The 23769-nt window shown below is 40.6% G+C and overlaps 2 protein-coding genes across 6 annotated transcripts; both read right to left on the bottom strand.

The window, feature by feature from the left end:
- Window positions 1-1220: 1220 nt before the first annotated feature.
- nfil3-2 (nuclear factor, interleukin 3 regulated, member 2) lies at window positions 1221-12447 on the bottom strand. The gene is made up of 2 exons (XM_027006610.3): window positions 12109-12447; window positions 1221-5695 (listed from the first exon to the last, which is right to left on the bottom strand). Exon 2 carries the CDS (start codon window positions 4983-4985, stop codon window positions 3252-3254), a length of 1734 nt encoding a protein of 577 aa, XP_026862411.2. The 5' UTR covers window positions 4986-5695; window positions 12109-12447; the 3' UTR covers window positions 1221-3251.
- A 3496-nt stretch (window positions 12448-15943) lies between these two features.
- On the bottom strand, window positions 15944-19907 carry nfil3-6 (nuclear factor, interleukin 3 regulated, member 6). 5 transcript variants are annotated; one of them, XM_027006632.3, is made up of 2 exons: window positions 19888-19907; window positions 15944-18474 (listed from the first exon to the last, which is right to left on the bottom strand). In XM_027006632.3, the coding sequence occupies exon 2, from the start codon at window positions 18392-18394 to the stop codon at window positions 17192-17194; it is 1203 nt and encodes a 400-aa protein (XP_026862433.2). In that variant the 5' UTR covers window positions 18395-18474; window positions 19888-19907; the 3' UTR covers window positions 15944-17191. The 5 variants fall into 5 exon arrangements, with proteins under 5 accessions (XP_026862433.2, XP_026862428.2, XP_026862430.2 ...); XM_027006627.3 differs by having other exon boundaries at window positions 19748-19888; XM_027006629.3 differs by lacking the exon at window positions 19888-19907 and adding an exon at window positions 19748-19878 and having other exon boundaries at window positions 15944-18471.
- Window positions 19908-23769: the final 3862 nt, after the last annotated feature.

The following is a 23769-nucleotide window of genomic DNA, read 5'->3' as shown; positions in this document are numbered from 1 at the left end:
TGTGGTGACATGTAATCCCGTCAGTGGTTTTCATTTTAAAAGCATGCCATCCTCTGAACTTCATTTGTCAGAGGTTCCAAACTTAGTTAGGAGTTTTAATACCCAGGTTCTTGCTTCATAGACAGGGTTTTGGATGAAAACACAGTCTGCAGCTGAGGCCAGGCCAGTTGTTTCAGAGAAGACAAAGCCAGAGAATCATGTAGCATGGTCATTTGGTCTCTGGGCCTAATGTGTTTGATTGCTATCTGAGTGATCGCATATGCACCGCATTACTGTAAAGACATTAAGGAAGAACAAGAATGACTAAAACAGAGACAATTCGAACTATTATGTTAGAACGATGTTTCCTTATGTTCTGCTTTTGAGTGATGAATCATTCTTTGTCATGTTGTGATGTGTGGTACTGCATGTGGCTAGCTGGTATGACTGAGTCGCATTTGCCATGTTAAGGTACAGAGCTAAGAACATGCATTTGAAGCTCTCTGATAATTTGTGTTTTTCCTGTGCAAGTGCAAACAGTGCAATCTGTGTGCATGAGTTTCAAGTGGCACCCTGGTTTCAATGTAGCAGTGGGCTGAATAAACTAGGGCAGTGTTATGTTGATAGAGTAAGTGTGCAGCAGGACTGGGACAATGTGTGTCAGTGTGTCAGTGGCGTATCTTTCTGCTAAGCCGACTCAGGCCCACAGCTCCAGTGATCAGATCACAACGCATCAGCCACACATCGCTCTGCCTGGACCGGAATGCTGCCTTACAGCAGATTAGCAACATTCTCACATTCCAGTCTCCATAATTAGTTTGGATCTTTGTTCGGAACAAGGGCACATTCCATTTTGTTTATGAGCAGGTCAGAAAGCTGTTCAAAACAATTGATGCAATGCAAATTGTAATGAGTTAATAAATGCAACACAATCATATCATGTTTGTCTACAGAAAAAAATGGAGCATAGACCACATTTAAATAAAACTACTTCAGAGATGGTTAATACATGCTACATATGCATAAGTCAAATTTAGATAATACATTTACTTTTTTACATTTACTCAACTGTGTTTGTGATAAATTCTGTCATTAGTTCCTAAAATTCCTAAAATGTAGGCTTAAGATGTACTAAGAAATGGCAGAACAATTCAACTGTAATCCCACTATTGCTCAAATCTATACCCATCCTGCTTTTGATAAAACACTGTTTCAAAAGTATAGGCAAAATGCAACAAAGGTTCAGAAAAGCAACGTGTTTTTTATTGACATTCCATTTTTTCATTTTTGAAATGCACCCATCCTCTTTTTATGAATATTAGTGTTTTTACATCACATATCCATTTCAAAACAGAACTAGTGGCGATGGTGCCACTGACTGATCCATAAGAACACACAAGTCTTGCTTCAATCTTTTTTTCACCAAACCATCAGAAAAACACAAACACCACTGATTTAATACACTTTAAAGAACAAGGGGGAAGCGGTTAAAAGGGAAGAGGGTGAAAAGGGGGCTGCCAAATACATACCACAGTGAACAAGGGAAAAGGAAAACAAGACAACACTTTGCGCAAAGGTCAGACGTAATTGAAAAAAGCACAAAATACAGTGTTGTCCAGGGTAAGAGAAACTTTACATTTATACATAAGTGCCATATGTCAGACATGACATGAAGATGACGGACAAAAGACAAGGGGGGAGTTGTCTCTAAATGAGACACACCAGAAAGAGTATCAGGTTTTTTTGTCTTTGTCTTTCAAATATTTTAGATTGTCCTTACTTATACTATATCTTGTTTATTCACTATGATGCTCATTTTGAAAGTTAGAAGGTTATGGCCAAAGAAGGCTGCATATTCTGTGAAAATGCAGCATCAGCTAGTTGAAGGGCTTAAGTGAAGGGTTCAAGAGCTGTGGGTAATGGCGCGCAAACACCAGCTTCATCAGGTGAGTAGGATACCACTCCCATGAACCAAATCTTGGGAGAGCTGGATGTTTTGTTTTGTTTTTTTTTTTTTTTTGTTTTTTTAATATGGGTTATTGTTGCTATAGTTCTTAATATCTTTTCATTTTTACCATCATTGCTAGAATTTTTGGTATATAACCACTTTTATGATTTAAGATTGGGCCTAATAATAAATGGATTTTTATAATATATCTTTCTATAATTTTGCATGTGAATGCATTTCTGTTAATAGACATAATTTATAATTGGGGCCATAAGACAAACCTTAAGAAAAGAGCTGGAGGTAAGAATGGAGTAAAAGCCATGCACACTCGGGGAGAAGTTTAGCTTTAACAAGTTATAGAACCTGGAAAATGTCTATAATTGCACTGAAAAGATTTGTATTGTGTCTGTGACATTCAAAGTAACAGGATTTGGGGCATTTTGATTTTCTTAAAAAAGGCAAGTTGTTGAAAATATTGAGAACTTTCAAAGTAACAATAAAAAATGAACAAAATATCAATTATCTTAAGTTGCATCTTAAACAGTAAACATGGTACTATACAGTATGTGACGATGAAAAATCCGTGAGCCATCCATGAGTCCTGTCTGCCCTTTTACAGTCTTATTTTTTTAACAATGTTTTTATTTTCTTCTTAAAATATACTTTATATTTAATATTTATATCACAGTAATATACAAAGCAAGTGCTTAGACAAGTGAAAGTGGTGGTGGTTTAGTTGTGACTATGTTTGGGGAAACAGAAATAGGGAAGATGGCAAGTAACTAGGGTAGAGGTATAGAATTTAAAGCCATTGTCTTTCTTTGGTCAAGGGAACATTCCCAGAATTTTCAGATGTTTGGTATGTTTTGTGGTGAACAGCCACCCTCTGGTTTGGTGTGAATATGGACACAAACCATTAGGAACATTTAAAGTTGTATATTTACAATTAGTGAGCGAGTTATAATACCTCACAAATGACTGATATTGCCATGTTTGGTGTTACACTGACATTGTGTTATAATAAAATGAGCACAGGAGAAATGTGGAGTTAATTTTTTGTTTGTCCCATTAAAAAAGTGCTTCTGTAATTACATGAGAAGAAGCAGAGAAGTCTCAACAATATAATACAGTGCACTAAAAGGTTCTGCCCTGCTTTTGGGGCTGACATTGCCATGTTCACAACTCTGGTCCCAGGGCACAAAGACAGGAGTTGGGAAGAGGTAAAGGATAATGCCGGTGAATAGGTGAAATAGTCTCAAGGCATTGGAGTAGCCCCACACACTGAGGGAACTGCCCACAATGGGTCCCATAGTGTCCCTCATTCTTAGTTATTCCTCTTATTCCTGGTATTGCATGCACCAGGATCTTTCTTCCCACAGTCCTGTCTCTCCTCTGTTGAGATGGGGTGCTTGCAGAACTCTGTGGTTTGCTGGCCCTCTCTCTCTTTACCAGCCTGAGGCTGCTGGCTGGACTGGGGCAAGGCCAGGTATGGGTGCTGAGGTAATGGCTGCACATAAGCAGGTGGTGTCATTGGTAATTCTTGAGTTGCTGTGCCACCATTACTCAGCGCCCTGTGCTTAAGGCGTAGTTTGTGTGGTAGTGCGGTGCCTTTGACCTCTGCCTGGCTCTCCCTGCTTTGGCTTTGTGGGGAGGAATTTGGCCCTCCAACCAAAGGTGACTGCTGGTGGTAGCTGCCTGTGTCAGAACAAGATGAAGATGGGCACTCATCATCAGTGGAGGCATCTTTGTCAGAGCTGCGGGGATCACCATCACTTGAGGAGGTGTCCTTTCCTGAGTGACCCTGATAGTACCCTTCATTTCTGGGTCCTCCTTCATAGGTCAGCACTGGAGGCTCATCATCCTGTACACTGGGAAAGGAGATACTGAACAGCTGTGCCTCATCAACCTCCTCTTGTCTGTGGAGAAGATCTGGTACCATAGCATCAGCCTTTTGAGCATCAAGAGTTGGCCGCTGATGATGGGTCCTATACACTTGTCTCTCTGCCACATCTCCATCTGCATACTCATAAGGTGGAGAATCTAAGGTCTTTCTCTCAAGCTGTTTTGTCACTTCAGCTAGGCTTTCAGTGCTAGTAGACTGCAGATCTGTAGACTGAGGCAGGTTTTGTGGCAGGTTCTGTTGAGCTGTTTCCTGAGACCTTGAACTCTCTATAGGATATGAGATACTCCTGGAACGATAGAGAATGACACTTCTCTGAGCAGTCTGCAGTGGAGGTGCCACAGCACTGACTATGGTCTCCTGGTGCCGACACTGCTGTTGGTGGTTGTGATATCCTGACTGAAAGGCATGTTGATGATGTGGTGTGGGCAACTCCCGATGCATGTTGAACATGATCTGTGTGGTGGTTCCATTTGCAATTTCTGTCTCCAGCCCTGCTCCTTCCTGTTTGATGTCATAGATCATTGGTTCTGGGCTGTCACTGGAAGAGCCATCAGACATGTCTGAGAGAGAACCCCGAGGAGAGTACTTAACCAACTGGGTATGTCCTTCCCCTAGGCCAGACTGTTCAGCCTCAGAAGAATCGGAGTTCATTACCACATGTGAACCAGTGGAGTAACCATTAGGGTAGAAATGACTAGAAGAAGAAGAAGAAGAAGAAGAAGGAGAACCTCCAGTAGTGCCACTGACTGTTCCTCCAATCTGCTGGCTCTTCTCCATGTAGGAGGCTGCACTGATGAGGCCAAACCGGAGTTTTAGCTGCAGGAGTTCTGTTTTTAGGCGTACATTCTCATCATTCAGTGCAATAACTCTGTTCTCCAGGACCATGTCATTGAGTCGTCGTTTTTCCCGGGAGCGTTTAGCTGCCTCGTTGTTCTTGCGTCGCTTCTCCCAGTAGGAGGCATCCTTCTTCTCATCAGAGATAAACTCACGCTTGCGGCGGCAGGTCATGTTTGGTTTGGATTTTAAAAGCCGAACTGGGCGAGTGTTGCCCTCGGGTGAGGGAAGGGTGTTGCTGTAGTCTGAGAAGGTTTCCAGGTCCTCTAGGGTTTTACCAGCACTAGAATTTACTGGGATCTGTGAATTTAAGCTTTCCATCGTTTTTCAGAGGAATCCAGCTTGGAATCTAGTTGCTACCACTAAAACCATATATTAGTGGGAATATTAGGGATGGGGTGTTGGGGGAAAGGTGGTTCCAAATTGGCTGTAAAATTGCTCTCCTTTGAGTAGTCTTGTCTTTCCAGGTAGCTGGATCAGCAAATGTCTTATGAGGTATTTTAACTTCAGGTAGGGTGAACCTCATTGATTTTGTTGATATTCCTGCAATGCAATAAGATAATATTCTAGTTGTTTCAGGTGTCCAGATTGGCTAAAAAGATCAAGAAGAGCTGAGCTTCTGTGACAGTTTCCTGCATTTAACTGATGTTTGAGGGCCTCACTGTGGGCAGTGGTCTGTCACTCGAGAGGGCTAAGCACTCCAATAATTTCAACACTCCAAAGGTTAAGCACTCCAAAAATTTCAATACACAGCAAGTAGGACAAAGTCAGGCAGGGTGGGAAAGGGGCTAAAAATTCTTGAAATCTGGAGAATGTGACACAATTAGCTCAGAGCCTCCCTGACCCTTTCTCTTTGTTTGTTTTCAGATTTTTCTTTCCCACCAGGGCTGTGTCGAGCTGTCAAAGATGTGCCCCTGATGCTCCAGGCGTATTGTAGGATGTAGGTCACTCAGTCTGCCTCAGCTCATCAGCCTCTTGGGGAGAAGGGTGCAGCCTCTCTCTGAGCCTCCAGCTGGCTGTGCGATAAAAGGCTGTGGACACAAAGAAGAAAGTAGATCTGTTAATCCCTTGAGAGCAGAAAAAGCACTCAATCTTCAAATACTTCTTGAAATCATTTATTTATTTTTTTTGGTTAGCTTTTTTGCCCAGAATAAAGGAATTCACTCCCCTCTATACATCTACAGCATCAAAAGATTTAGGAAAGGAATGTTTTACTGTGTCCCTCATATCCCCCAAACTCACCCTATACTTATGTCTGGCTTTAGCTAGATGGTCACCCATGGCAACGACTGAACAGTGTCTCGTGCCTGGTAACCATTGTCTGACCTCCTAGCCTTGCTATTGATCTCCTCTGTCTGTGACCCATGACCTGTGCTCTCTGTCTAAAGGTGGTCTATTACAACATACACCAAATAGACAGAAGGTCCAGAAAATAATTTTAAAAATGGATTGGTAACTTTCTTTAAATTCCTATGTGCTACAACTCTACATCAGTTAAAATGAAAGCTTAGGTTAACTCTGTTTGTGTGACTCATCAACTGCTAATGCTTACAGCATAAATCACCCTTTGTGCAGAATTCCCCTACAGCATTGAGAGCTATAATCATAACAACATGTCTGGCAAACATTAGCGATGAGCACATGATTTGTTTTTACATTGTGAAACACTAGCCTGTATTACATCATTAAAGGTGAGGGAACCAGAGCGAGGCTGAAGTATAGCCTTTTGAAACATTAACATAGATGTTACTGCTTCTCTACTCTGGCTGCACAGATTGAATGGTCTGGTGAACAGATCTGCGATGTAGACTCATAATAGATCTTGCAGGTGCTAGTGTGTAGGGTTCCCCAAGTATCTGGGTCAGGGACTAGACTTCAAAACAGCCAGGCAGAAAAATTCAACCAGACAGGCTGAATGTGATTATTTACTTGGGATAAACCACTAAAGCACTATCAGATGCTGATGAAGGCCAAGACATATTTATTTAACAACGAAGAACAAAGAAGATTTGCATTGATGAATGAGGTCAACACAGATAAATGGAGGTCAGTCAAAAAGGCTAAGCAGGTCACGCTGCAGGCTTTTTGGGCGTTGGGGGTTTACTATATAGGTCAAGTCTATGGTTTTGGGGAGTTCATCATACCTAGGAAAGACACAGCAGTTGTCACATGTCCCCACCTGGCTAGTTCAAGCTCTGACCTCCAACCAGTAATTTCAAACAATAACTCTCTCCAGCAGTTACTTCACCATTTTATTAATTTATATGGCATAAAAAGGTAAAATGACAGCAAGCTAAGCCTCCATATATGTAACATTTTGTTTCATGTTATGGTTAAGTCAGCATGGTGCCAAACCTCTTTAACTGGATAGGTTATAGGCTCATGTGATGCATGGACTTTCTGTGGTATTTAGTTGATGAAGTTAATATGGGGCTCTTCGTTTTATATTGTGCCATGGAGTGCTTCTTGATGGTTTCATTGAATAACACTTGACACGTCAGATGGAAGAGATCACAATGTCGCACTTCTGTAGAGAATAAAATAATTTGCTTGTAAATTTCCTTTTCTCCACACAATCAGGACTAGCTCTAACAATAAATGTAACTTCACTGCTATATTAAATCTCTGTCAATAAGGTCTATTTTTTATTAATATTGACATTCAAAAATTCAAAAAGAATCTTTATTACTCAGATTATGACATTTCAATAGCAGTTCATTTTCCGTCATATTTTTAATTTTTCAACCTGAAATTATTCAAATCACTGGCATCAGTGGTCCTATAGCATTCATCCATTTCTCTCATGACTTAGAAATGCAAAATTCAGCATGACTTTTTATCTATCTGCTACCATTCGATTTTGCAGTGCTTCCAAGAAGGTCCTACTGGGGTGATATTAATATTCCTAGAGCCACTTATTACTGGATAAACTCAGGGTCTGGGAGCTATTTTTTATTTAGCTGATTCTTAGGCATCTGTGGCACCATTACAAATAAACAAATCAGTATGCATAACATCCCATCTAGTGAGAAGTTTGCAGATATGAAAGTCTTTTAAGAAGCAGGAATGGGGAATTAAGAGATCAAAACTGCATTTGCTTTTGACCAATCAAGGCCTTTTTGGGTTAATGTCCCCAATTATCTTCACAAAACCCACAGAAAAGGTTGAAAGGTTATTGCAGAGGGGTTACAGAACTGCCCTTTTAGAGCTCAGAGGAAATGAAATGCAGAATATCTTCCTCAGTGTCCCACTGACCCAGAAACCAGGCAATGCGTGAGGCAATACTGGCTTCTTTCCCTGCACTCAAATATAGGTCAGGAGGGCTGTGGTGTGTGTGTGTGTTTGGGAGGGGGGGGGGGGGGGGGGCTCAGAGAATTAGCTAAAAATGAAAAGAGATGAGAAAAAGATTAGATGCAAAGAGGGGAGAAATATCAGGACATGAATGCTTGAGATCAGAAAGGGGAGAAACCAGGACATGAACACTTGAGACCAGAGTGGGAAGAAAGAAGAGGACACAAATGCTTGAGACCAGAGAGGGGAGGAAGACCAGGACATAAATGCTTGAGACCAAAGGATTCAGTTCCAGGGCGATACTAACAAAGAACCACACCAAGGAACAGTCAAGTGTAAATACACACAGATATACAAACACACACATATCAATTTTAGTAGTTTTTCTTTTTGTCCATTAAAGAATAACCAAAGTGTTGAAATTCAAAAACATAAATGAATATATTTATAAAACAACATTAAAACAATTTCAAAACACTGCAAATTTAAAACTGAATGGTGGATACAACCCTTGTCTTCTTCTGAACACCTCCCATATTCAATTTTGTTTTTTGTATTGTTTGTTGTGCTCAACTATATGATTGCTTTTTGTACATGCGATTTTTCAAACTTTGTTTAGAAATAACATTTGCATTTTGAGCCAAATTGATCTTTATGTAATAGTATATAATTAGAGCTTTGTTCTAAATTCTTTTAACACATAAACCATAAACACATAAACCAAAAATGGAATGGAATCTGGACCTGAGAATCTAAAACTATCAAATCTGAAAATGGGCATTGTTACACCATTAAACAATAGTAACAGATAATAAATAATAAATAGCATAATAACTACATTAAAAATCCTGCCCTCTGAACATTGTAGGAGACTCCTGCACATATAACTGGACATGAACATTATGGATGTATGCTTATAGATAAGCAGCTAACCAGAGATTCTCCAAGTAGTCCACAATATCAAGCAGCCTAAATTGAAACATCAAACAGGTAAGACTATTGAAATCAACTGATTATTTAAATCAATTACCAATAAAAATGTACCAGTAGTTACGAAGTCCAGGAAGACATTAATGCCATTGATGTACATCAGGCTGATGTTCCTCTCTCTTGCATCATCTCAGAACTGCAAGCTACAGCAATTACTCTGACTGCATTATAATCGTACAGAACCTAACAAAGAGTAGTCCGGAGAAACATTTTGTTTTACATTTTAATTTAATCAGCCCAATTTGAATTATACTAATAGGAAGAAAAAGAATTTGAGTTATTCATAGAAAATTCATAGTCATATTAATTATGAAAACTCAAACCACCTCAAGCACGTCTGTAAATGTGTTCAACAGAAGGAAAACAATGTCATATATACAGCCACTAGGGGAAACTGCTTAAGTCCGAGGTTGGGCGAGGCATGGAAACTATAATTCAGCACGTGTTACTTTGGAGTTGTTTTAAGCCATGGAAATAGCGAAGGGCGGCAGTGGTATAGTGTTTCAGCCAAGCTATTGACCCCTGGGGTCGAATAATGTTTGGCACGTGGGGCTTTCTTTTCTCTCTGAATTCTACTCCTTGGCTTATCTTCCCAAGAAAATGGGCGGACAACCGGGCGGACTTCCAGACCTTCTATAAACACACATACACCACCTTTACACAAATAAGCGATCTAACCCTATTCATGTGTTTTCCAGTCACATGCGCTCTTTTGCCCTACAAAATTCGCTATTTTGGCCCTCACCATTTACTACATCAGCACAATAAGGACGCGCGTCCGCATTTGTACTCACGTTTGTTCCAAGAAATCCTGAGAAAGTCAGGCCCGAGCTTAGATAGCACGAGGTCAATAAAGCCAAGTTCATCACCGCCAAGGTCAAGTAGGGGCACACAACTATACGTTTGTTTCTTCTCTCATCATGACTGAACATGTTCCAAGTCTAAGATTATTTTTAAAAAGCCCCACGTCGATTATAGCTATGATATAATTATATGACTGTTATTCAGTCTAATCGGTTTATATAAAACGTTTAATAAAAAGGGATCGCCATTGTTCAGCCTCCTTTGATAACCTATAGCAGAGGCCATTCATTTATGGCAGTTACATTATGGTTTGATCTGTTTCGGAGTTAAGCATGTTTCCCCCCTCTTCCTAAAATGACCTACATTCATAATCAGCACAAGCAGAGTGAACGCTAGCCCCACGGTACCCTCTTCAGCCTGGTATATCAGAAAACTCGGGGTTTCCGCCGATTGCATCATCTTTACCCCACCTATGATATTTAGTTTATTCAAAACATGAAAAAATAAACGCCACGTTTAGTTTTGTAAAACAAAAGTATCAAATTGCATAACTAGGTTGTTATTCATAGTGTAACCACCCTTACTTCGCTGACGTAACGATTTAGATTAGGTTTTGGTAACCTGTCACGCCAACCTGCAACTTTAAAAAGCCATGCTTTTCCTGTTTCTCTGTTTACGCGTTTAAATAAGGTATTAGGCCTACTGAATGAAAAGGAAATAACAGCATTAGGCTTCCCATTTCAATGTTATCGTCACCTACACAGGACTAAGTCATATAGCCTACACAAAACCGATCAGATTGTGTGATATTTATTCCACGTCCTTCTCCAAGAAAATACAATGCTGTACCAGACGTGACTGAAGTAGACTAGTTATTTTGGTCACAAAGCAATAAAAGCAAGTACATAACTAGACAAATCACCATCATTACTATTACCTTACAGATTGGATTATATCTATGGTAACGTTATTGAAAATAGTCTAACCACTAATCGCAGTAAAATGCAGTAAAGATTACAGAGCTTCCTATATAAACCATTTATATATAATTTTCTGCTGTTCCTAATATACTTTTGAACATGTTATAGTGTTATAAGTAGTGGGAGAGCTCTGATTATAAATGTGCCGCTCAGACTGCAGGAACTCAAAGACCGGGTAAAACCGGATTGACTAATACGCATATCAGACGTTCAGAGTTAGCATGCATAATTTCTCCCTAATATTCATTCGGTTGTTTACTGAGTGGTTGAGTAAACCACTTTTGCAGGCAATCGCGTCTTCTTTATAAGGCATCCACAAAGAACCGCAGGGCAACTGAACAGTCTAATAGGATCTTAAGAACATGCAGGTGCTTTGTAATAGTATAACAGTGCATAATTCCTAGTCGAATGTTTTACATCTTAATATAAAATAACATTTATGTAATTTAGGTTATAACTACTGGTCCCAAGCACCAAGCATAGTCTACTTTTAACTTAAGAGCTGTTGAAAGACAGCTAATTCTCGTATCTTATTTCAAAGGTTTCAATAAATAACTTCTTTAATCGACAATCCCGCCATACCAATGAAGCATTTGTTTAGAATTTCTCCTTGGCTACATAAAGAAAGGGTTAAACGGGTGACTCGTCACACATCAACACCCGCGTTAACCTTTCCATAACTGGCCACATGTGAAGGCAAAAAGTGTGTCTGTGCACCAAACTGGATTCTCTTCCTCTAAACAGCGCATTAATGTGTAACCGTCTGGCCAGAAAATGCCTTTCGTTTTATTTCGTATATTAGAACAAAAATTACTTATTATATTTTATTGTCGTTTCAGTTATGAAACTGTTTTGTAGGAAGTATATTCACAAATTATGCCTACTCTGTAAATATATTAGGCACGGTAAATCTCAAGGAGTATAGGATAGTTAATCACATGTGCTGTATGATCCACTAACACATCACTATTTCGTGCACCCAGTTTCTAGGCTCGTGTTGTTACTAGTAGTCCCGCTCAGGAATATGGAGCCAGGGTGATAGCCTCGCCTTGACATTGAGAAAATGCACGGAGCGCAAGAACTGAATTTCTAATGAACGGCCGTAAGCAGATAGCATGAAACAAAAGCCCAGAAATAACTACCCGTGTAACAGTGGCATACGCCGCTGTCTACCACAAAGCAAGAAACAGTATTATTTAGTAGGCTATCTTTATTAATGTTTCGATTTTCCCCCCCGATCTGGATATATAGCATTGTACCCGTCACTAACCGGCGTTGAAATCAAGGATTACAGCTGACCGATCACAATGTGTGTATTTACATAATTAAGCAAAAAATTATTTGTCACATAATCTACATTGTATGTTAAAAATAATTACCATTGAGGCTCCTGCAGCTATCCAAATTAATCGCCACAGCTCGTCCGTTGGTTGCGCCTGTATTCTAGCCGTTATTGGTCTTGCACAATTTGATAAGAAATTCAAAGTGATTCCCGCACAGTTCTAGCTCCGTGCTTGCTGCTTGTATGCGGGCATGGATTCAGTGTCTCGTATTTTGGTTCCTCGTGCTATGTTGTTGAGGTGCTCCAGTATCGTCCCTCCCTCGCTGCCTGTCTCGAAATATATGTTAGTAGGTCACAGTTGCATAACTAGTTGCATAACACACACACACTCTCTCTCTCTCTCTCTCTCTCTCTCTCTCTCTCTCTCTCTCTCTCTCTTTTATTTCATCCCTCGAACCCTGTTGCAGCTACCAGAGAGAAGGGAGGGACTAGGCATTAAGCCAGACGTGCTCAGATGTAAGACGAACATAAACATAAAAAGGTTACTGGCGGGAGAGGGTGTGCGAAATTTCGAAACCTAGAAAAAACAGCGCGGAGACATTTTTAGAAACAACCCCTCAGTATAGGATATAAAAATAAACCGTTTGGAAAGCGCATGGTTAGCGAACCACACATCTTCTAACATTCATGATATTGAGATATATATTTGCGAATAAAGCGTTATATACCATCTCTTGGCCAAAAAGGAAAATTCATGTCGCTAACCAACCTCAAACAGTTTGATCTGGCAGGACCCGTTCTCTTTAAGGGCTAAGTTCCTGTTTACCCATTGACTCGACTGCATTGCGTAATTGTCTCCTCAAATGTTAAGATACATGATAGTGGACAAAAACATGTAGCTAATAGCTGTGGTACAATATTGCATAATTTTGTTCCAAGTTCAGTCACACCGTAGCTTAATGTATGCGGATAGCCAAAATGAATCAAATAATGTATTTAATTGTCTTATTACGCTAATGTAGTAAACATGGACTAAAATAAACATGTGCTTTTCTATGACAAATTGTATAACGTGCACCAACAAGGCCTTAATTATTCCTCTAAGCCAAACACAAAATAATTAAATCTGTCCTAACGAACCTTTCCATTGTTGTGAGTAACAAGTTTTTGTCATCAAAATGACTAAGTAATGGATCATGTTAAATAACATAAAGCCACCCCACTGCAAATATTTTTGAATGTATTTTATGGGTACTGCAGCACTGTCAAGTCCATGGTCATTATATTATATGGCTGTATTCAATGCTTTCATATAAGTGAATCCTCTTAACCTTTCTATTTGGTGTTAAAAATCACTGTTCTTCCACATAGAAATATGGTGTCTACAATCTTTTTGAACAGCAGCCATGAAAGTGAACCCCATCTCCCCCGCATCTTTCAGTTCTCCTTTGTTTTGACTGATCTCTCTTTCCTTTTGTTCGGCAACGGTAGCGTTGACGAGCGTGGCAGAGTAGGGACGGCCTTGAATGGGCCGCCTCTCCTCCTCCTCCCTTTCCTCCTCGGCCACTCCCACACCCACGTGTACCCCACCCGACTCCACCCTCTTATCGGTGAGCGGTTCCCATGGCAACTGTCGCACTGCCTGCCTAGCAACAGACTCTGCCTCCTGTCGAATGGCAGAGGGGCAGGGGAGCGGGGTAAGGGGGCAGAAGGGGTGAGGAGGCTCAGGACTGTGCGGTGGCAACCCTACAGCTATTAAGACAACCCTACAGCTATTAATTGCTTGACACCCCAGGAATGCCTAATTTGCACAGAGGCCGGGGTATCCCTTAAATGGAAAAGCTAACAGATTTGTAGTATCTTAAGAGCACTGATCCAATGTCTTTGATGAACACTCATTTTGGAATGAGGCTGCTTCAGACCCCATGGGGTTTCATATTCTTCCACAGAAACACAAGAGTATTCATTCACCCAGTTTCGGACTTTGTCTTAAAATCTGTTCTTTTGATGGGAAGACAGAAATGGTAAGGCATGCTGCGATCTGAATGGTTGTGGAAATATAGTGGCGTGCTGTGACATTCACATTTGTTCTTTATTTTAAACTTTTTTGATTAATGGTGTTTCATTAGAGCAAAAGTCAGCAAAAACACGTAAATGTCCTTTGCGGTTTTACAACAAAATGATGACTCCCATTTTTCATTTCCTCTAAAGGTAAAGGAGAGGTTCCCAGGTATTTACCTGATATAAATTTATAGTTAAAACTGCATGAACATCCATGAATGTTTACCCGGAAAAATATTAAGATGTAATTATTTTCAGTACTGTTTATAAATAAAAGAGTCAAAACCTCGCATTAGTGGAGGTTTCACTGAGCTGGTGAAAAATTTCAGAAACTGTCTTTATATATACACGTATGTTCATAAACTAATGACGTATGTTCACAAAATGGCGCTAAAATGTATGATAAAACCTAATCTCTGAATTATATCATTTTGCCATTATATCAATAAACTACGCAGAAGTTAAATAGATGCTTATTTGCTGCCCTCTTGAGGATAGCGATAATATTGCAGAATCATAAGGTCAGAACATGTTCCATGGGTATATTTGGTATGTTAAGGTCTTTTCATAACATTATCAGCTTTTATTGATGTATGTATAGGGATTCTCATTGTTTACATATGTACAAAGATATGACTATGTAAAGAATGTAATACATTTATGTAAGGAATTTATGTTTTTATTTAGTTACATACTGCTAATCACCTCTGGCTACTGTTTTTCAGTTTCTGTATTATATATGGTTGGTTTGGTTTTGTTGTAGAGTGTGCCGTCCTGCTTTCCTTTTACATACATAATCAACATAACCAGCTTTTACCATAGACCAACAAATTATTTATTTCAACAGATTCTTTATTCCAAATCCATAACTGTAAATAGAAACTTGTGATTATAAATTGCCATATATAGAGTACCCACCTCAGAATTCCTGAGGATAGAATCTTTCTATTAAAAAAACTATGCTGCACACAGTGATTGTAGGACATAAGAAAGCCATACAAATGTCAGCAAATGCAAGCCATCTTATTTAGTCTTATTAGTCTCATTCAATTGCCTTTGGCTCAGCAAACCATAAAATTTTGCCATAACATCACTCGTGGACCAGCCTCAAACCTGTCTAGGCCTTACCATCCATTTACCAGAAACTGCCAGGAATAACTGTAATTGCTGTTCTTCTCCTGTGGTTTCCAGAAGGCTGTGTGATTTGGATTACGGGCAGTTGGAGAGCCAGCCCTGCAGTCCTGCTCATTTCTCCTCCTGTTAAGTGGGGGCCAGGCACAGGTGGAGCTCGCTCTCACCACCAGTGGCATACCTTTGCCAAGCCCTCCATGCCAGACAGGCTAGAGAACTGGAGCTCTGAGGAGCAGACACAGAGGAAGAAAGGGATTGAGAGAGAGAAAGGGAAAGAGAGAGCACATACACAGGGAGAGAGAAAAATAGGAGTATTTTTGTTTTTACATTCATACTAGTAGTCTAATTCAAATAGCATTAAGACATATTATCTATTTAACATTTTTTTAATATGGTACATATTGAATATTCAGTTACATATATCCCATTACTCTCCACTTTTCACTATGCAGTGGTGGCTCAGTGGTTAAGGTGCTTGACTAGTACTCAGGTTTCCAGTTCAAGCCCCACTGCTTCAAATTTGCCAATGTTGGGCCCTTTAGCAAGGCCATGAACCCTCATTTGCTCAATGTACTGAGACATTACTGTAAGTTGCTTTGGATAAATGCTGTATATACATTCCCCTATTCTGATATCACACTACAGTGTAAATATACTTTATGCAATAATATGAGTAAAATGAATTCTAATTTGACCTACACCTAATCTGATGTGTTGGAAAATATAACACAAAGCAAAAGTATGTTGTCAAATATTTATTCACATATATAAAAATGTGTACACACAATATACAAACTGAGACATATACAAGGCATCACAAGTTTTACCACAAAAATACAAATTACAGTGTTTTTCTTGTATGCTGCGTCTTTATCTCACATGGCAATAACAGGCTGCTATGGAGAAAAACAAGCTCATTATTTCAGTGATGATGTGTCGAGCTATGGTATTGTGAAGTTGTGCAAACACATACATTCCAACCACAATTAATTTGTTGAGTCTTGCCATACACATCAAATGATGTAAACACATATAATAAAACTCTCTGGTTTTTGCTCGGCCTGTTATTTGTGAGCTTGAAGGAGACATTTTTTTAAATTGGCCATTTAGCGTACAGCACAATGCTGTTTCTCTCAGTCAAATCCGCACAGCAGGTGTCTAGCTACGTTGTCAGGCAGCAGCGGAACATTTACATGTAAACACAATCATCATCACCACCTAAGCACTATCTGACCCATAAATCTTGTTATTTACTGGTAGAGATGGCATGCAGCAGAGGAATAGTGTGTTGAAAATAGATTTTAAAATTCGGTTGGTTTGGATGCATAATGGCCAGAAGTAGTGCCCTCCTGTCCTAATGAAACCTCTGGCTTCAGTGACAGACTAAGAGCAACTTCTGGGTTCAGTCACAGTGTCTGCCTCCCTAGCCAGGCAGGCTGTATGGCCACATGGTCTTTGATAAACCTTTTATGTTACCTGTCTTTACTGGGGCTTGTGGTAAAGGAAGCACAACCATCCTGGGGTGAAGGACTGCAGTGCATGTGCTATTACAGCAGCATTTAGCTCACTGTTTGACAGGCTTTGGAGCCATTGAGCCTGGTCTACGTTGCTGGGCTGGTCTGATTTTCAAGTCCAGTATGCAGAGGTAGTGGCATCCATCCTGTGCCTCCTCCTAATCCCACCTCCACTCCCTCTCTGCCTGGTATGGAGCTAGAAAAACAGAGTGACTATGAAAGCAGAGTGACAGAGCCGCGGTAGCACACATGTATTTGCTGGATTACCACTGGAGCTGCAGAGGTGTCCTTTTACACAAAACTGAACTTCAAACATGCCTTTTGGTGCAGAATTAAAAGATTTTGGCTGTTCCTTCAGTCACTGTGCTCCCAGTACTGCAACTGCTTGGACAGGTTTGGCTCTGATCAGACTGAGCTTCCCTTGTTGAGCATGACCTGGAGTTCTGAGCTCTCCAAAACTTTCTTAGGTACATTTCAGTTTATTTTGGAGAGCTGCTCAGAGAAGAGCTTCTTGAGCTGGGCCACCTCCTCACTGAGTGAGCTGAGCTGGGATTTGAGAATGCTGTTCTCTGTGTGGTAGCTTGCGTCACTGGGGGTCACGAGCAGCTGACCTCCACCATAACTGCCAGCCAGGTTGCAATGATGATGCACAGGCATCCTTCGTGCATCGTCTCCTTCCTGCTGCATCCAGTGTCTAGCCCCTTCGCCTGTGCCTAAGGATACATGGTTCCGGGGGCCCTCCCGTACTCCCAGGGGCTGCCCTGGGCTCCGCCTGCCACTGGGGTTCTCTGCATCACTGCTGCCTGGACACTTGAAGCGCAGCTTGTGCGGGAGGCTCCTCACGCCTTCCACAGACTCCCCTCGGCTGTGTGCCACAGAGATGGGCCCCACCAATCCTAGTGGCCCGAGGGCATCAGGCCCTGGAGAGGGGTGTCCCTCATAAACCAGCTCGTCAGCCTGACTCGGAGACAGCTTGCCATGTTCACTCAGCCGATCCTCAAAGAACACAGGGCTTCCCACACTGGAGCTTCCTGGTGTGGAGAAGCCCGAGTCCTCTGACGTGCTGCCGGCATCCCTGATTCCCTGCCCTGCATGGGGCATAGCCTGGGCAGAGCTCAGGTGCTGTGGCATAGGGCCAACGGTGCGAAGACCGTCATCACGCGGCAGGTAGTAATGCGAGCTTGTGGCCGCTGCTAGTGGCAGGATGGGCGTGTTCGATGGGTCCTTGACCAGGCCAAAGCGGAACTTGAGCGCCAGCAGCTCAGCCCGCAGCCGGGCGTTCTCCTCCAGCAGGTTCAGCATGCGGTTCTCCAGCACCATGTCATTAACACGGCGCTTCTCACGCGAACGTTTCGCTGCCTCGTTGTTCTTCTTGCGCTTGTCCCAGTAGCCCTCGTCCTTTTTCTCCTGGGGAATGAACTCACGCTTGCGCCGCAGCGTACTGGCACTCAAGGCCACCTCCTTGTGCTTCAGCGTTGATGGATGGCCCAGCAACGAGCGCGCCAGCAGGTTGCTCGATGTCAGGATGGAGGCCGCCTCTTCCGTGAAGGACATGGCACTGCCTGAGGACTCAACGTCCAGTCCCAGTGCGCCTGTGGCTATAGTGGGGTCCATAGCTGGCAGGACTACAGAACTTTGTTCATGAGATCCCTCTTCAAACATCTTGCTTTTCAACATCTGTGTCTCACTATATGTTTGGTCCTGTTGGAAAATACTGGTCAGCGTCAAGCTTGTTGGAATTACAACAGCCCCACCTGCTGGTAAAGAGAAAAAAACTTGAGTCGTTACGTAAGATCCGTCACAACACAATGTTACGCAACTCCAGTACATCTTTCCAGTAAAGCAGAGAACATTTATGTACACAGCGTAACAGACCTATCTAAAAGACAATTTATGGTTAATTATGGTTGAAAGAAAATATTAGCCACTTTCACACTGTTTCATTTCTTAAGTATTTCAGGCTTATCTTTTAAATTATTTGGATAATTGTTTTCTTTAATAATTATTTGTTTGACAGATATTTACGATTCAGTGTGGACTCAGTAATCCAACCTAAATATCGTGTGCTCAGGTCGAATGCATGACGTTAATCCTGTCTGGATCATAAATGTTTCCTCAGAGGACTCTACAGATGACCTAGTTAAGTCCGAACATTTATGTGAATCTGATCGATTCATATTTTCTGACCTAATGAATGGATTTATTCAAGGTATGTTCGTTAGTACGCAATATTAACAAATAAAGGCGCTCCTCTTAAATATACACACTGAAGATGCACAACCAGTTTAAATTAACCGATGTAATGGGTTATTCATTCAAATGTACATACGTTTACTTATTTATTTATAGCCAAAATAGTTCATTTTCCATTATTAGCGTTGTAACTTTGGGCTGAACCTTGGGTGCTAAAATCCTCAGTAAAAAGAAAATGCTTTATATTGTCCTTGTTAAGACGCCTTTTAGCATTCTTAAACAAGGACCACTCACTGCGGAATCCTATCTCGGCGTCAGACGATCGCATTGCTCTACAAAAATAATCGCCTATACTTGCATACTGTTTTAACCTGTTAACTGGAACGGCTGCTTACGGTATAACACACCGAAAACGCTGCGCTCCTTGGTGGGATCACTTTATTTCCGTCATCCACGAGACAACAATACTCTCTGCTACGAGTAGCGAACAAGTGATAAAAGTGTAAATAAAAAATCTATTTAAGACATTTTGCGTATAGGGTATGCAATATACGTACAAGTTTTCAAAGAGCCAAAAGAAATCTACTAAAACTTTTTTGCGAAACCTAAATATGAAAAACAACATCAAATCCTGAGTATTCGGAATGTGTATGCGCCGTTACCGTTAAAATGATCGCGTAATTCCTATCCAAATGCTTCGGGGTAAAGTCTGTCTCAGTCAAATAAAACAGTTTGCGCTCGGTAAAGGCTGCTGTAGCAGTGCAGCTTATCTTCAGATTTACGATAAATATGTTTCCCGAGCTAAACTGTCATGAATAATATCTGCTGAACCGTCACCTTTCATCGTTCGTCTCTGCTCCACTTCAAATGCCGCAACCCCTATTTGTACGGTCCCCGGTGGAGTTCAGACGAGGACGCCCGCTAACCCCGTCTGAACCACATGGCTCCATTTGAGAGCCGTTGATAGAGCCGCCTACCTCAGTACTTAGGACCCTCCCCGTCAGTTTGTTGCTCACCGCTGAGATCGTTTTCTCTAGCTCACAACATTCTTTTCGAAAGCATTAAGTAATATTGCTCAATCGGCCCTCCCTTCTTCCTGTTCGCGTCCTCATAAGGCACGACTATCCTCAATAGGTTCGAGAACTATTTTTAGAAACCTGTTTCACAGATCCGGTGACGCGAACTACTTCTCATTTGTAATGTATGTTACCCAGTGATACTGCATAGTTAAAAATTATTCAGACGTACTAAATATGAATACTAAACTTTAAACTCACCAGACCTATTTAAAGGATAAATATAACTAAATAATTATTTTTAAAAAAAGAGCTTCACTTATAACTCTTATGTCTACATGGGGGAGCAATGCATCTGCTCTGTTCAGTGATGTCCGCACTGATGCTGCTGCTGCTGCTATCAGTATTGTAATTTTGCAGAAAACGTACCAGTTCTGCGGTGGGCAGTGACAGCTCTCCGTGGGTTAGGGTTATTGCTTTGATTGCTTTGTGTCCTCCCTCTCAAAGCTCCACCAAATACATTTTTCTCAGAAGATTTATTTTAAATAATGTCTTGTGACCCTAAATGGCCACCCTGTGTTTCCATGCCAGCTAATGCACCTGCTTTCTCAGACTATGATTGTTTGATAATATTTTAGACCCCCATGGTCAGGCATACATGGTTGCAGTTATTGTTATGTCCTATCACTTTCTGTTTCAGGGTAAGCAGTCTGACCATGGCTTACCCTGTTTGGGAGTTTTTGCACTGTACTTTGAAAATTGTGACATAGTACTTCCATTACCTGTCCATTATTTTGTGAACAGAAAATACAGAAGATACATCATGACTAAATGACATAGACAAGCACCAGTCTTGCTGTAGCTAGTCATTTGTTCATGCTTCATAATGCTTTAATAAAGTCTGTCAAAGAGCCTGTATATGCTCTGCTGAAAATATGGCCTTCCAGTCTAAGAGGTCTCAAACACAATAAAACCTCAAAACCTTTTATACATCGTCAATGTCTCTTATCAAGATAACTTAAAGCATTTTTAGATCAACATGTGTAAAAGCTCCCTTAATTCCCTTCCTTGTGTTTTACTGTTAACTTCGGTGTACCCAATAGCAAGCAATGTAAACAGGAGATAAATTGTCACTTGGCATCATGTGCTGACTTAATCTCTGAAATCTCATTTAAAGTTGCATGCAAGAAGGTATCTGCTAAGAAAGTTTGTGTTATGTTTTAGAGCTCTTTACCAGACATGATCAAAAAGACATTCGCAAAAATGTCTACAAATGTTTATACTGACTGGTTCCAAAAATTCACTTTGTCCACATTTCCTTATTTATTTATTGTTTTGGTTGTTTCCATCTGGCAGCACACTTTGCTATGTGTTCGCATTTGAGTGGCTTCTAGGCCTGAATAGTCTGTCACCCTTTGCCCTCTATTAACCCTCTCCAGTGCTCTTCCCCACATCTTTATCATTTTCATTTACAGCATTTTATTTTCACATATTAATTGGGGGATTCTCCCCCTCCACACACATAGCAACACAAATGTGGCCCTGTAAATCCACATGCACTCCCAGTACAGTTGCATTATGTGTTCATTCTCTGCCAGTTTGTTTTCCCTTCTCCACTGTTTTTTGTTTTTTTTTGTCAGCAGAACAGTCATACGACCAGGGTACACAACAAACTGTATTGTTCAGCACATATAGTTTGTATATAGGAAAAAGAAAAAAGAACCACAGTTAAAGCTATATAGCTTCTTTTAAAAAGTTTGAACACCACTGAATGAGAAATAACCAATGTATCCCTTTAAGGTGAAGCTATTTTTTGTTTCTTTGCACTGTAAATATTGAGTGGGAGCCAGGCAGTTTTCATCTACCATGCATTTATGATGAATGAAAATAAGAAAAATTTAAAATATCAGTAAAATCCACCTCCCCCTGTTTTGTCTCGCCCACTATAATTTGTAAAAATAAAATCCTTTAAACAAGTTTAACTGGTCATTCTGAGGGGGTGTCACAGATTGACTGGCTGTATTTATAGGGAGCTGTAGCTATATGCTTTTATAGCATTCTCCATGATCTTTGAGACATATATCTTTGACTATAAATAGAACATGACTCACTTAGGATAACTTGTGTTCAGCTTGCATAACAGCACCCTCAGTTCTTGTCCTCACAAAGACACACGCACACACACAATACTTACATCAATTCTAATATTTGCACTTAATTGTTACTTTTATACAAATCCTGCGCTTTGCATTATGTTAGAGCACACAAAAATGTTTCATGATCTGTTTCATGGCTGTTAGGTCTCACACTTCATGGACATGTAATACAATTATAAAACATACTGTCCTATTCTTGGCTCAGTGATTATGCCCATTATCATCCACCCACCCCTCACACAGTCCAGATAAGTGCGCTACTGTGTACAAACCCTTCTTTATGGTCTGTAGCAAGAGTCCTGATTAGTGTGGATGCACATGGGCAATTAAAAAAAATGTTTGCAGCTGTTGGGAACAGAAGACCTAGGACACCTCTTCCTTCCTCATCATTCTATTCCTGGATCCTAAAATACGTCAACACGTTGCTACGGCAACTGCTGCCAGTTGCTAGGGGGGTGGAGTATTATGAAATAATCATAAACAACTCAAAAGGAGACATCAGTATTACCATATATGTGTTCAAGAGAATTTCTTTGAACCACATAAATGTGAGATTTATCTAGAGTCTCTGGTATGAAGGCCACCAGTGTTGTCAGTTAGAGCTGTTGCAGAGGCAAACGTATAACAAAGAGCTGTACTGTGTGTATATTACAAACTTTTTGTAGTATTACTGGTGAAATTACAGTGGAAATCCAGTTAGCATTTGTGTCATGCAAAATAAATAATATATGGATTATGTGAGTCTGAGCAATGTGCTCTTTTGTCCACACACAGTAGTCTGTGATAATACAGACAAACCCTGATCTGATTATGGCAAAGCAGGGCATGATTAGAATATTTCAGTCATGTAAAGGAGATCACTCGTAATTTAGTGAGACAGGAGTGTGTGTGTGGGTGTGAGTGTGTGTGTTGGGGGGGTGAGAGAGAGAGAGAGAGAAAGAGAGAGAGAGAGAGAGAGAGAGAAAGAGAATAAAAGCATCTATGAGAGAGAGAAACAAATTGGAGAAAGAGGTAATACGCCTAATGTTACATAACTCCAGCTGTGTAACTTGTGTAATCACTTTATAATCAGTGCAACTGCTAGAGAGCCTGCTTCTCTTGTCCAAGCATGCATGGCTTTCACTGTGCTCTGCTCATTTCTGATGTAACTGGAACAGCAATTTGGGTTTCATCTGAAGATTGTAATTCCCCATCATGGGTTTTAAAAACAAGGCTACAATTATTTTCAGTGTAAGTTGTCAAGATAATGATTTAAAATATTACTGAGGGATGACAAGGGGACTCATATTATAAAGGAACTGTTTGTGTGTCTACACATGTACGTGTGTGCATGCAACATGGTGTGTGGATGATTTGTATTTGTTCAGAAAACCCTTAAATGTAGAACAATTTGACACATATACATGCAATCATTCAGGCAGCCCAGTGAACACCATCTCAAGCAAGTTCATTTTGGCAGTGTGTATAAAAACACTTTGTGGAAAAACTATAATTACTGCTTCTGGCAGGAAAAATGTGTGTTTACAGCTTTTTATGAACGTTTGTACTGGATGTAACATTTTGGAAATCAGAGAAACCCTTTCTCAAAAACTCATGGCAAACAGATAAGCTGTGAATATGCTTTTAGCTATCAGCCAGCCAACAGCAGACTTCTGGTGAAAGTAATTTGCTGGAATTCCTGCCAAGT

Source organism: Electrophorus electricus, chromosome 3 (assembly GCF_041902795.1).
Source record: "Electrophorus electricus isolate QZ-2024a chromosome 3, ASM4190279v1, whole genome shotgun sequence".
Lineage (NCBI taxonomy): Eukaryota > Metazoa > Chordata > Actinopteri > Gymnotiformes > Gymnotidae > Electrophorus > Electrophorus electricus.
The sequence above is the reverse complement of the archived record's forward strand: the minus strand, read 5'-3'. Positions and strand labels throughout refer to the sequence as shown.